This window comes from Chaetodon trifascialis, chromosome 21, assembly GCF_039877785.1.
Source record: "Chaetodon trifascialis isolate fChaTrf1 chromosome 21, fChaTrf1.hap1, whole genome shotgun sequence".
NCBI classification, from domain to species: domain Eukaryota; kingdom Metazoa; phylum Chordata; class Actinopteri; order Chaetodontiformes; family Chaetodontidae; genus Chaetodon; species Chaetodon trifascialis.
Genome location: NC_092076.1, coordinates 20,344,843 through 20,356,943, shown reverse-complemented (window position 1 = coordinate 20,356,943; position 12,101 = coordinate 20,344,843). Strand labels below are relative to the sequence as shown.

General features: G+C 41.4%; 1 protein-coding gene across 1 annotated transcript; it reads right to left on the bottom strand.

Moving 5' to 3' along the window:
- Nucleotides 1–5,714: 5,714 nt before the first annotated feature.
- cabcoco1 (ciliary associated calcium binding coiled-coil 1) lies at nucleotides 5,715–11,816 on the bottom strand. The gene is made up of 5 exons (XM_070990925.1): nucleotides 11,601–11,816; nucleotides 10,514–10,683; nucleotides 8,739–8,880; nucleotides 7,186–7,258; nucleotides 5,715–7,092 (listed from the first exon to the last, which is right to left on the bottom strand). The coding sequence occupies exons 1-5, from the start codon at nucleotides 11,699–11,701 to the stop codon at nucleotides 7,012–7,014; spliced, it is 567 nt and encodes a 188-aa protein (XP_070847026.1). The 5' UTR covers nucleotides 11,702–11,816; the 3' UTR covers nucleotides 5,715–7,011.
- Nucleotides 11,817–12,101: the final 285 nt, after the last annotated feature.

The window sequence follows — 12,101 nt, the reverse complement described above, 5'->3', positions numbered from 1 at the left end:
AGACGGCAGTCTACAACTCTGCATCGACTACCGTGAGGTGAACAGGAAGACGCTCCCTGACCGTCAGTCTATACCCAGGGTGCAAGATATAATGGATGGCCTAGGAGGCAACTCATGGTTCTCTCTCCTAGACCAAGGGAAGGCGTACCATCAGGGATTTATGGCGAGGGAGAGCAGACCTCTGACCGCTTTTGTGACACCCTTGGGTCTCTGTGAGTGGATCAGGATTCCCTTCGGTCTTAGCAACGCTCCAGCTGCCTTCCAGCGCTGTATGGAGAGTTGTTTGGAAGGGCTGAGAGATGACATCTGTATCCCTTATTTAGATGACACACTGGTTTTCAGGAGAACCTTTGAGGATCACGACGAACATGTGAGGACAGTGCTACGTCAGCATGGTATAAAGTTAAAACCTAAAAAGTGTGAAGTGTTCAGACGTGAGGTCTGCTATTTGGGGCGCATCGTGTCTGCAGAGGGCAGTAGAATGGACCCTGCTGATACTGTAGCAGTGAGGGCTTTAAAGGAGAAGAGGCCGCAGACTATGGGAGAACTGAGAGCGGTCACTTCTGAGCTACTACTGGCAGTACATCAGAGACTTTTCCCGCATCTCCGGCCCACTTTACGCTCTGACAGAATCAGACCCCAAACCCAACAAACACATGTACAGGACAAGAAAAGTGAAAGGAAAGTTTAAAGGGGCACCGCCACACAAGCCAATCACTAGACTGATGAACATCAACAGATGCTTGAGAGACTGATTGACTGTTTGGTTGAGCCACCGATTCTTGGATTCCCAGACTTCAACAAATCATTCATCTTGCACACGGATGCTTCACACCAAGGTGCTGTGTTATATCAAGAACAGGAAGTGTTATATCAAGAACAGGAAGGTAAGCTACGTGTAATAGCCTATGCATCACGCACTCTAACCAAAGCAGAAAAGAACTATCCTCTTCATTCAGGGATACTTGAGTTTTTAGCTTTGAAGTGGTCTGTTTCAGAGACTATTTAATTGGGTCCTCCTGCACTGTATATACGGACAACAACCCACTTACCTATGTGTTGTCAACAGCCAAACTAAATGCGACAGGGCATAGGTGGGTTGCAGAGTTAGCTGACTTTGATCTAACTATCAAGTATCGCCCAGGCAAAGAAAACTGTGATGCCGATGGTCTTTCAAGAATGCCCTGTGGGGGCATAGAGACGATGATGCAGGAATGCACAGAGGAAATGTCATCCCCTTCAGTCCAAGCCACGGTACAAGCTGTTGAAAGTGATGTGTCACACACTGTGTGGTCCATGATGTCTTTTGAGTGTGCAGAAATAGGTGAAGATACACCTAAGCCAAGAGCATATATCTGTCGAGCTCAGAGAGATGATCCAACCATTGGTCAAGTCATTGCTTGTAAGCAGTCAAAAGAAAAGCCGACAAGACAGCAGTTAAAGTCATTCAGTGTACAGTCCGAATGTTTGTTGTGTGACTGGGAGAAACTTACTTTTGATGAGGACGGGATACTTCAGAGAGAGACTGCTACCAGGACTCAACTTGTTCTGCCTGAAAGATACAAAGCAACAGTGTTAAAACAGTTCCACAATGAGATGGGACATTAAGGTGTGGAACGCACCACATCGCTCATCCGGGATCACTTCTTCTGGCCATGCATGCAGCGAGAAATGGAGCACTATGTCACACAAAATTGTACATGCCTGAAACAAAAAAAGCCCTGTAGAGAAGCCAGAGCTCCACTCGTGCCGATTGTTACCACTCAGCCATCCGAGCTTGTATCCATTGACTTCTTGCATCTGGATAAGTGCCGAGGCGGGTATGAATACATATTGTTAATAGTAGATCATTACACACGCTTTGCACAAACCTACCCCACAACATCAAAATTTGCCAAGACTGTTGCTGATAAATTATTTAATGATTACACATTGAAGTTTGGATTCCCTCTGAGAATTCACCACGACCAGGGAGGTGAATTCGAGAACCACTTGTTCGCACAGCTGAAGAAAAATTGTGGCGTGATGGGCTCTGAAACTACTCCGTATCACCCACAAGGCAAAGGGCAAGTGGAACGGCTGAACAGAACACTGCTGCAAATGCTGAGAACGCTCACTGACAAACAAAAGTCAGACTGGAGAGTCATTGCCCAAGCTCATCTATGCATGTAACAGCACCAGAAGTGAAGTCACAGGTTTTTCACCTTTTTACCTCCTGTTTGGCAGATCACCGACTCCCTGTTGACTTGCTATTTGGTTTGATTCCCGAGACTGGAACTGCTGATCATCAAGAGTACATGAAAAAGTGGAAACAACAAATGCAAGAGGCTTATGAGATCACAACTGCAAATGCAAAAAAAATGTGCTGAGAGGAGCAAGAGGAATCATGATCACAGAGTCATGAGTTCTGCTTTGCATGAGGGTGACCGTGTTCTCCTTAGGAATATGACACCTAGAGGGGGAACAGGAAAGCTCAGGAATCACTGGGAAGATTGCATTCACAAAGTAATTTGTCAGGTGGGAAAAGACATACCCATATATGAAGTGATACCTGAGCAAGGCAAAGTGAGAGGACGTAGGATCCTGCACTGTAACCTCCTGTTGCCATGTGACCATTTACCCCTAGAAATTCAGCTGAAACCAGCTAAAAAGAAAAGACAAATCACAGCTGAGACTCATCAAGACATAGATCAAACAGATCAAGAGACAACCAATGATAGTGATGATGATGGCGGCTATGGGTACTATCAGACATCAGCCTGTGCCACAGCCCCTAGTCCACACAGACAGAGAGGATGCTGATGAAGGTGTCACACAACATGCACCAGCTGCAGCAGGACACAAGAGATCCACTGTCAGAAGAAGGTATGTCAGTTCAAAAGGAGATTTCACTGGAGGACAGAATAGCAACAGCACAATCACCTGTTCAAAGTGAGGACCACATTGGGAATGAACCACAGCACCAGCGACCAGTAAGAGAGAGACAGCCCCCAGGAGTCTTCACATATGATCAGCTTGGCCATCCCAGTTGTTGTGGCATTGGATTTCCAAATGACATGATGCGCTACTATCCTCCAGCATTCTATGGAGCAATGCAAGCAGTAAGTACATGGACAGCTCCAGTACAGCACTGGAATTATCAGCCTGTTGTTGCACCAGGCTACTGAATGAAGATCATAGGGTATGATCATACATATCATACACTCATTAATGGACTCTATTACAAACTGAGTGTTGATACATCTCCACATCATACACTCATTGATGGACTGTTGGACACTGAGTGTTGATGCATTTACCAACACACACACACACACACACACACACACACACACACACACACACACACACACACACACACACACACACACACACACACACACACACACACACACACACACACGGATGGACTGTTCCACGAACATGAATGGACTGATGGACAAAGTGCTGATACATGTGTAACATACTCCTGGACTTTGAATAAGCTGAGTGATTGTATACAGACTGTTGAATGATTGACCTGATGATATTATGACGTAGGTAAATGTTTTAAACATTACTCACCTGTTGGCTGAGATGTCGAGGACAACATCTGTGTTGGAGGGGAGTGTGTCATGGTTATAAAATTGAGTATAATAAAAGGACCAAGGATTTTATGGCTAAAAGAATAATAATCCATGGCGGGACTTGGTGGTAAATATAATTCATGATCTTTCATATGTTGGATTAATAACTCAGTGTTTAAATGTATTCCAAGCAAAAAAGGTTAAAATGATTGATCACCAGTTCTGTGTTCAATTGCTTTTGTCTCGCAGATACAGAAACAACAGAGACAGCAACAAAAGTTATAGATAAAATAGTTTATTTTATATCACTTTTTGTTCACAACCTTTCACTTACCTTTTATGAAAATGCACTGGCATAAGTTATTTTTTTGGAACCTCAGTTGTGTTTTATTTTCTTTGTCGAGTTTGTGGCGAATGTGCTGCACAGCGATCGTTTGTTGATGCCTGTTGCTGTGTTAAGGAAGAAGCGTGTGGCTAACTGAGCAATACACTGAAGAAAGAAAACGTGTCGTGGTTGCGTACTTTTTCGCTCTTTGACTTTGTCATTTTCCCCGGCAACGGGGCGTAACAGACATACTTTTACCAATGTTGCTGTGTTCCAAAATCTGAGCAGTAACTTGGTTGAGTAATGTTGTTATAACTATACAACCAATGGCAAGAGCTATGGAAACAAAACTGAAGTCGTAATAAACCATAGTTTTCCTTAATGTCAATGTGGACGACAGGTCATTGAAGAGGTCATGAAATCAGTATAAAATGAATTAAAATTGTGGAAAGACCATAAACTGTTTCAACAGTGGCTGATGAAGGCCAATAAGGCACAGTTAAAAGCTACAGAAAAAGCTAGTGATTGGACCTTGAGTTGAGCTTATTTTGCCAAAATAATTAAGCCATTTTTTCCTGCTTGTTCATTTATTTCCCAATTTCCTAATGGCATTTACCCATCCACTGATTTATTCACACATACTGGATGTCAGCACTGGGATTCCATACGTGGCAGGAAGTCCTGAGCTCTGTGATGATATTCAGTGTTTCTACAATCTGTATTGTTGGCCAGAAGAGGGCAGACTGTATCTGACAACCATTACACATACAAACTGAGAATCACTATTTAAGATTAGAGTCTACATCTCCAACGGAAGTCAAAAGTTGATAGATTTTAGTAGCAAAAAAGCAGGAAACCATCATCAAGTTTACATAGGACTTCATACATGGAAAATCCGCTCACTTGAGCAACTCCAGGATCACCACCAAGCAAGTTATGATTTCTAAATTTTAATTACAGCCCTTATGTGACGCCATATTTTGAATTATAATTTCTGGTGTCCAAAAACTGTTCTTTCTGAAGAAACATCATGTTTTGTTGATCTCATATTTTCTCCAGAATTGTTGCCTGACAGCTGAATAAAGTCCAGAAGGGTATATGATCTGTCACAACCAAATGAGTCTAAAGAGAAAATAGTGCAGCACTGTACCAAAAGCACAATATTTTTTCCAGATAATACTGGTTTATATTGCACATTAACGAGCTTGCAGAGCAGACCAAGGATCAAAATAAAATAGTAATTTAATAATAATAATAATAATAATTTGCAGGCACTGACAGCAGAGGTGTTCTATTAAAGATGTAGTTCCTCACTGAACTGAGCCTGAGAATGAGACACACACATATACAAACATCAGACCAAGATGGCAAGAAGACAATGTTTATGTCCTCACAGCATAGTTGAATTTATTTTGCATGTGTGACTGTGTACTTCTAAATGAAAGCATTCTAAACCCACATATGATTTTCTCCTTCTGCTTCACTCTCCAGTTTAGTTTTCAAAGCATTGTAAGACCTGATGGGAGCCACAAGTTAGAATCCTGGGAAACTCAAATATCCTGCCTACTCACACAGACAGAGAGCTTTTCATATCTTACCCTTCTTTCCTTGTAGCAGTTTGAGATATTGCCTTGATAAAAGCTTTTTAAATAAAACATGTAGTGATGATTATTACCACAGATGCAAAGGAGAGGGAGAAAAGATGGAGGGTATAAAATACCACTTACAAGGAAGTAAAGTGGAAGAGCACAGGCAATCTGCGACAGGCTAAAAACAGATCTCTGTTTCTGGAATATCCTGCTGAATGGAAGGCTGAAAGCACCCAAGGCACGGAATGGAGTTCTTTATTTATCACGTATTTCACAGTAAAAACACCATGAGAGCAAGTGAAAGTGCACTGTTGGCCCATCTCCTATTAAATCTGGGTTCAACTCTAGAAATTGAGATTTATTTAGTGAGTTAGGCTGCTGTGAGTTATACTCAGTAAAGTTCATTGTACTTTTCATCTCATTTCACTGCAAAACTGACTACATACAGACACCAACTATTGTTATGCAATGTACACTATGTACACTGTGGGAACACTATATGGAATGCAAACATATAAGCTTGCAATATAAGGTCATACATTATTCACAGATGTTAAAATCCCATCTGAAATTCATGCATTCCTGCCTGCATTATTGAAGTGCTCTGACTCTGCTGTGAGGTTTTCAGTATGTCTGTGCACTGGTCAAAGGTAACATCCCAGTTATGATGAATTGAGAATTTAATTATGAAGTGCAGTGCTTTATATGAAGCAGTTTCATAGTCTTTGAATGTCACTCTAAAAACACAAATTCTTGTTTTTACAATTCCATTTGTGCACAGATTAAACTATAAGATACGACATGTTAATAACATGTTAATGCGACTTCCAACAGCTTCAGAGCTGTATTCCTGACCTTTGGACCAGTCTAGCTGTTTCTACATCTTGACTCCAGCCTTGTAACATGCAGACATGAGATTCATGTCAACGTTCTTGTCTCAGTCTCAGAGAGTAAGTGAATAAGTGTATTACCTACAATGTTGAACTATTACTTTAACATTTTGAGGATCATTTTCAGGTCATGCTTGTCATGACGACTCTTACATTTGAGCTCCAGAGTTCTCTTTGGTTGGCCAGGACTATATGTTAGAGAAAGCTGAGGTCAATGTATATTGCAACGTTATGTCATAATGAACATGTTATATGAGGCCATATGTATAATCCAGAAAAAGCTTGCTTTATTATTATTCTTTTCTGTCAACAGGCAATCCAACTATTGTGAAGGGAAAAAATGAAGGGAACACCTTACCATGTCTAACATTTGTGTCACTGTTCCATACATCCAGACAATGTAGAAATATTAACCTAGTTCATAATATATATTAAATGTATGTATCTGTTATGTGATTCAAATGAGGCAGTCTAATAATGTGGACTGTGTGTACAGTGGATTGCACTGGACAGTTTGATTCCATGGACGGACAACGCCCTACTGTGGACAATGAAGGAATCACAAGTCACAGCTCACACTGATGCTGACCATCCAGACAACCATCTGTCTATCATCACCTGTTCATTGTCTGCAGAGACATTTACTGGAAGTAGAGCTGAGTGGAAATGCCTTCTTCCAATGGAGTGAGAGCATCCTGACAGCTGAACACCTCAATGGTCCTCTGGAAAACAGCATGTTTAAAACACCATTTAAACACACACACATGCATGCACGCATGCACGCACGCACACAAAAAAGTCACAAACTGCCTCACCTCCATGCCTGTCAGTAGCTCCTCTCTGGATGTGGTAAAGAGAAGCTCGTAGAGTCTGTATTTCTGAAACAGTCTACAGCCAACAGAATAGACAAGGTCTGTTAAATTATTAAAACACAATACAGTCTACAAGAGCGCAGAGCTTTTTAACACATCTATCTTGAATGATACAACAAAATCACACAATATACTGGCTGTAATTTTGTTTTCTTTCACAGGACATTATTGTGATGCGTCATTCAAAAATCTGTGGTAAAAATTCTATTCAGAAATAAAATCCACATGGAAGCAGGGTAAACTTATGGGTTTGCAGTGGTGGAAAGTTGGTGCACTTACTGTACTCAAGTACTGTACTTAAATACATTTTGTCTCTTTGTCTACATTTAGCTTCATGTAAAAATAAAAAAGTTAACATTAACATTTTTTTCAACAAATGAATTGCAGGATATATGGAGGGTGATGCACTCAAAAAGTAGAGACCACCTAACTTTGACAATATTTTAATAACCTTTTTTTCTTATATTGTGACATGGGTTTTACCCCTCAATTGTTCCTGATTTTTAAATGCCCAAGAAGTCAAACTGTCCCACTTGCCCACTTACTGTATTTTACTAAAAGCTTTTAAGCATGTGATTTCAGGTTCTTCAGACTTAATCCGATCAACATATCCACCACCCACACAGTCAGAGTTAGTCTGGTACTGTATAAAGATCTGTCTGTCAGCTCCATGTGTCGTATGCCACCTCTGTGTTGCAAGTAATGTCAATGTGGGTGACAGGTGGAGCACATGCAAGAAGTGATCACCAGGACCTCCTTCCCACTTACGTTATGTGGGATGATGACTTGGCCATTAAGGGGTACAAAAGTGGTCCTTATGTGCAACATATAACATGTGCTGTAACTCGTGTAGGTTAAACTTTGGTTAGTGTGATCCAAAAATCTATGGTATGTCACACTACCATAACCCACATGGGGCTTGCACAAAGCAAATGGATGGATACATTTTTATGCTAGCATATCACTGACCCATGTTGGGCCCACATGAACATGTTGGCTGGGATTTACAGGAGGTATGCATCTCTGAATGAGTCACACTGAATGAGTGTGAAAAAAATCATGTAATGTATAAAACCTTGATTCAAAAAAGTTGGGACACTGTGTTAAACAGACAAACTGAATGTGACAACTTGCTAATCCTTTTTGACATACACTCAACTGAAAACAGCACAAAGACAATATGTTGAATGTTTTACCTCATCAACTTCATTGATTTTTTTAAATATATGCTGATGCTGAATTTGATTCCAGCAACATATTTCAAACAAGTTGGGACAGGGGCAACTAAAGACTGGGAAAGTTGTGGAATGCTCCAAAAACACCTGTTTGGATCATTCCACAGGTAAACAGGTTCATTGGTAACAAGTGATAGTACCATGATTGGGTATGAAAGGGGCATCCTCAAAAGGCTCAGTTGTTCACAAGCAAGGATTGTCCCAAATATTTCGTGATGAAGGTTGTAGGTTTTACCTGAGAATGTGAGACCCTTTTCATACCTGTTTCTGATGTAACTCATGAGTGCAGTGGCTTCTTCTCTGTCTAGAAGTGAAGTGGTGTCTCCATCTGAAGTCGAGCGACACGCAGCATCTAAGGCCTTAGCAAACTCCATCAAGTTCTCCACTAAAACCATCTGTTTATCTAGAATATGGCAAGAAAGCACAAGTTAGTGCTGCGACTGATACATTTGACAGGGTACATAGTTATATAATGCATTCACCTGTCATGTTAGTTTACTCGTCTTCTGCATTGTGGCAACACATTTTACAGATCAAGTGCTCATTTGTGAGGGCAGTAAATTAACATTTTTTGGTACTTTCTCATCTCACATTCACTGAAATATATATCTAAAAATAAAAAACCTTCACATCCTGCTGCAAATTCATGCATTCTCCCTGCATTCAAGCGCCCTGAAAGAGCTCACATTGCCAGTTTCCCCCTGCTTAATGCTTTCTCTTCTACCTTTAGTTCTGTCTGCTCTGCTCAGTCCCTGTCTCCAGTCCTTCATCTCATCAGTCCTGCTTCTCAGCGCTGGACCCCCGCTACTAGCTACTCCAGCTACTCACTCTCTGGACTGTCGGCTCAACTCAGGCCAGGCTTTCCTCCTGTTCGACAGCCCAGTCCCCACGTTTGCAGTTACCCCTCCTGCCCAGCTCCTCTCCAGCTCCCATCCTATCCCTTTTGCCCCTGCAATAAATTATTCTTTATTCAAACTCCAGTCTCCTCACCTCTTTGTGTCTTGCATTTGGCTTCACTTGCTCAAATATCAAAAGTATCCTACTTGATTTTCATACTCTAAATCAGTGGAAACCAATGGCTGCCAGGAATGGTTGGTTAAAAGACAGCAGTTGTTAATGGGTGAAAGCATGCAAAAGCACTGGTGTAGTACTTTAAAGTTTAACCTCATGTCATCTGATCTGATGAAGCATAAAACGGATGCAGTGGCTAAGAGTAACTGATTATTTTGAGTACATTCCAGATAGTTGCATTCATAGAGACACATTCGTTTTCAACCTCCCTGTCTGACTGCATAACTACTGTCTGTCATGTATCTAGCAAGTAAGTAAAATTTTCAACCTTTCAAAGTGCTTCACAGTTATAGGAAACTACAATAATAAGCATTTCAATAAATGAAGAATTGTTAAACATTAATAACAAGTAGTAATTGTGACTTTTAGCTTAACCAAGAATACAGTACATTAAAATTGTCAAGACATGAGGAGACAAAGAAATGAATGGTTTGTTCTAGCTTCTGGGAAGAAAATGAGAGGTGCAGTTTGGCAATGTGTGTGTGACAATGGGAGGTGGCACAGTGGGACAAGTGGTAACACTGTCGCCTCACAGCTAGAAAGTCCCGGTCGAATCCTGCTGTGGGCACTGGTGGCGTGTCCTCCACCATGTCTTCAGTGCCTGCTGAAAGGGGCCATTCTGAGTGGAGTTTGCATGTTCTCCCCGTGTTCACCTGGGGTATCCTCTGTAAAATGTACTCCCACTAAAAACATGCAAGAAGATCACCACCTGAAACCAAAGGTGACAAAGGAACTGGGTCCCCGGGCGCCGCTGTCAGCGGGCAGCCCACCGCTCCTGGTCTGCCACGGAGCAGGGACGGCCAGGGTGGGATAAAGGCGGAGAAATAATTTCACCTAGGCATTAGTTTCAGACTCTATAATGCAGTGATCAATAAAGGATGATTCTTCTTCTTCTTCTTAACTTAAAGTAACAGGAGTGAATTACAGTCTGCCTGTTACCCTCTGGCTCTGTGTGTCCTCCCCACCTCTTATGTTGCTCAGCAGCATGTGCAGTACAGCCATGGTGAAGGAGGTCTGCATGGGGGTGAAGTTGGCCTCCTTTGCCCACCAGAAACCACAGACATAGAAATCCAGCAGGGCAGCTTCCTTCATACAGGTCTGATGGTTCCTGAAGCCCAGAATCTCTTTTAATTCCCTACAGACAATAAAAGCAGATCCGGATAAACACTAAATCAGGGGCAGGAATTGTGCACTGAAAAAGAGTCACTTTAATGCTGATGAGACATCCGGGCCATCGGCATTTTTGTTTGTTTGTTTTGTTTATTTTGTTTATTTGTGGGTTTTAGCAACCAAGGCAGATTTTATATTCAGTGGGTATTTTAGAAGCTGATTCCAGTAGTTCTCAGCATGTTTAAATTTGATTCCTTTAGGACAAGGTTTAAGGTTCTTTATGCCACTTTTTGACCTCTTTATGCCACTGTGCTTGCTTTTTGTAACTTGCTGGCTGCAATGACTAAGTTTCCCTGGTGTGGGATCAATAAAGTCTATCTTCTTATCTTATCTTATCTTATCTTATCTTATCTTATCTTATCTTATCTTATCTTATCTTATCTTATCTTATCTCCAACAAAAACATAAAGACATCAGCATCACTCCCTCAGAATGTCATTCCTGGCAATGAGCTACAGAGAAGAACCTGAAACACAATTGAGAAGTTTGGAAATAAAATTCCAAAAAAGTAGGTTATATTTCAATAGTTAATAAAATATGTCAAAATGCAAATAATAAAAAAAAGAGATTCTTTTTGATTACACTAGAGTACCCTCGTTTAACCATGTAAACCCTGTAATAGTGCAGAACTACAGTGTCCACATTGACGAAAATGGTTTTCAGCTTCACCCATAAAACAATAAAGGACAACTGACAATACAATACAGTTATTAAGGACAAACAGCAGAAACAGCAAGATTAAAAAGGGAGAACGGCCGTGACTTCGTCTGTTAAATGATGCATTCAGTCCTCTAATTACAGTCTCTGAAGTGGACGGACATGAGACTTCAGCTGGTTTTCATTTGCCGCCACAAGCACAATATAAAGCCCCAGCCCGCTTACGATTGAAGTTCGTCCGCAGGTTTCTTGAGCAGGTCCTGGATCTGCTGCTGCGGCAGCGCGGCCCACTGGAGGAAGACGCGGTCCTCTCTCTGACGAAGCATTCTCTAAACAAAACGATCACTTATCGCCTGTACAATATCTTTACCTGTCCTTTTCGCTCATCCGGATATGTCGACGTTGGAGTCGTTGCCATGGCAACACCACTATCAAACTGCTGTTGGACTTACTCAGCGGAAGTGTCAAGTTACTTTATTTTCTTTTTTAAACCGACACTCATCTTTTCATTAGAGAACTTCCGTCTGTTTAAATGAGAAGTATTCTGCTAGTTCTATTAGTCTAATTATTTGTGTTCTCAAGTCACTCAATGTACGTTTTTAAGGCTGGGGAACGTATGAATAATCGTCTACTATCTGTTTTAGAACATTCATTCCATGTTTGATATAAGCAGGGCCGTGCAGAGACCTTTGGAGGACCAGGTGCTCAAAGTTAAAAGGGGGCACA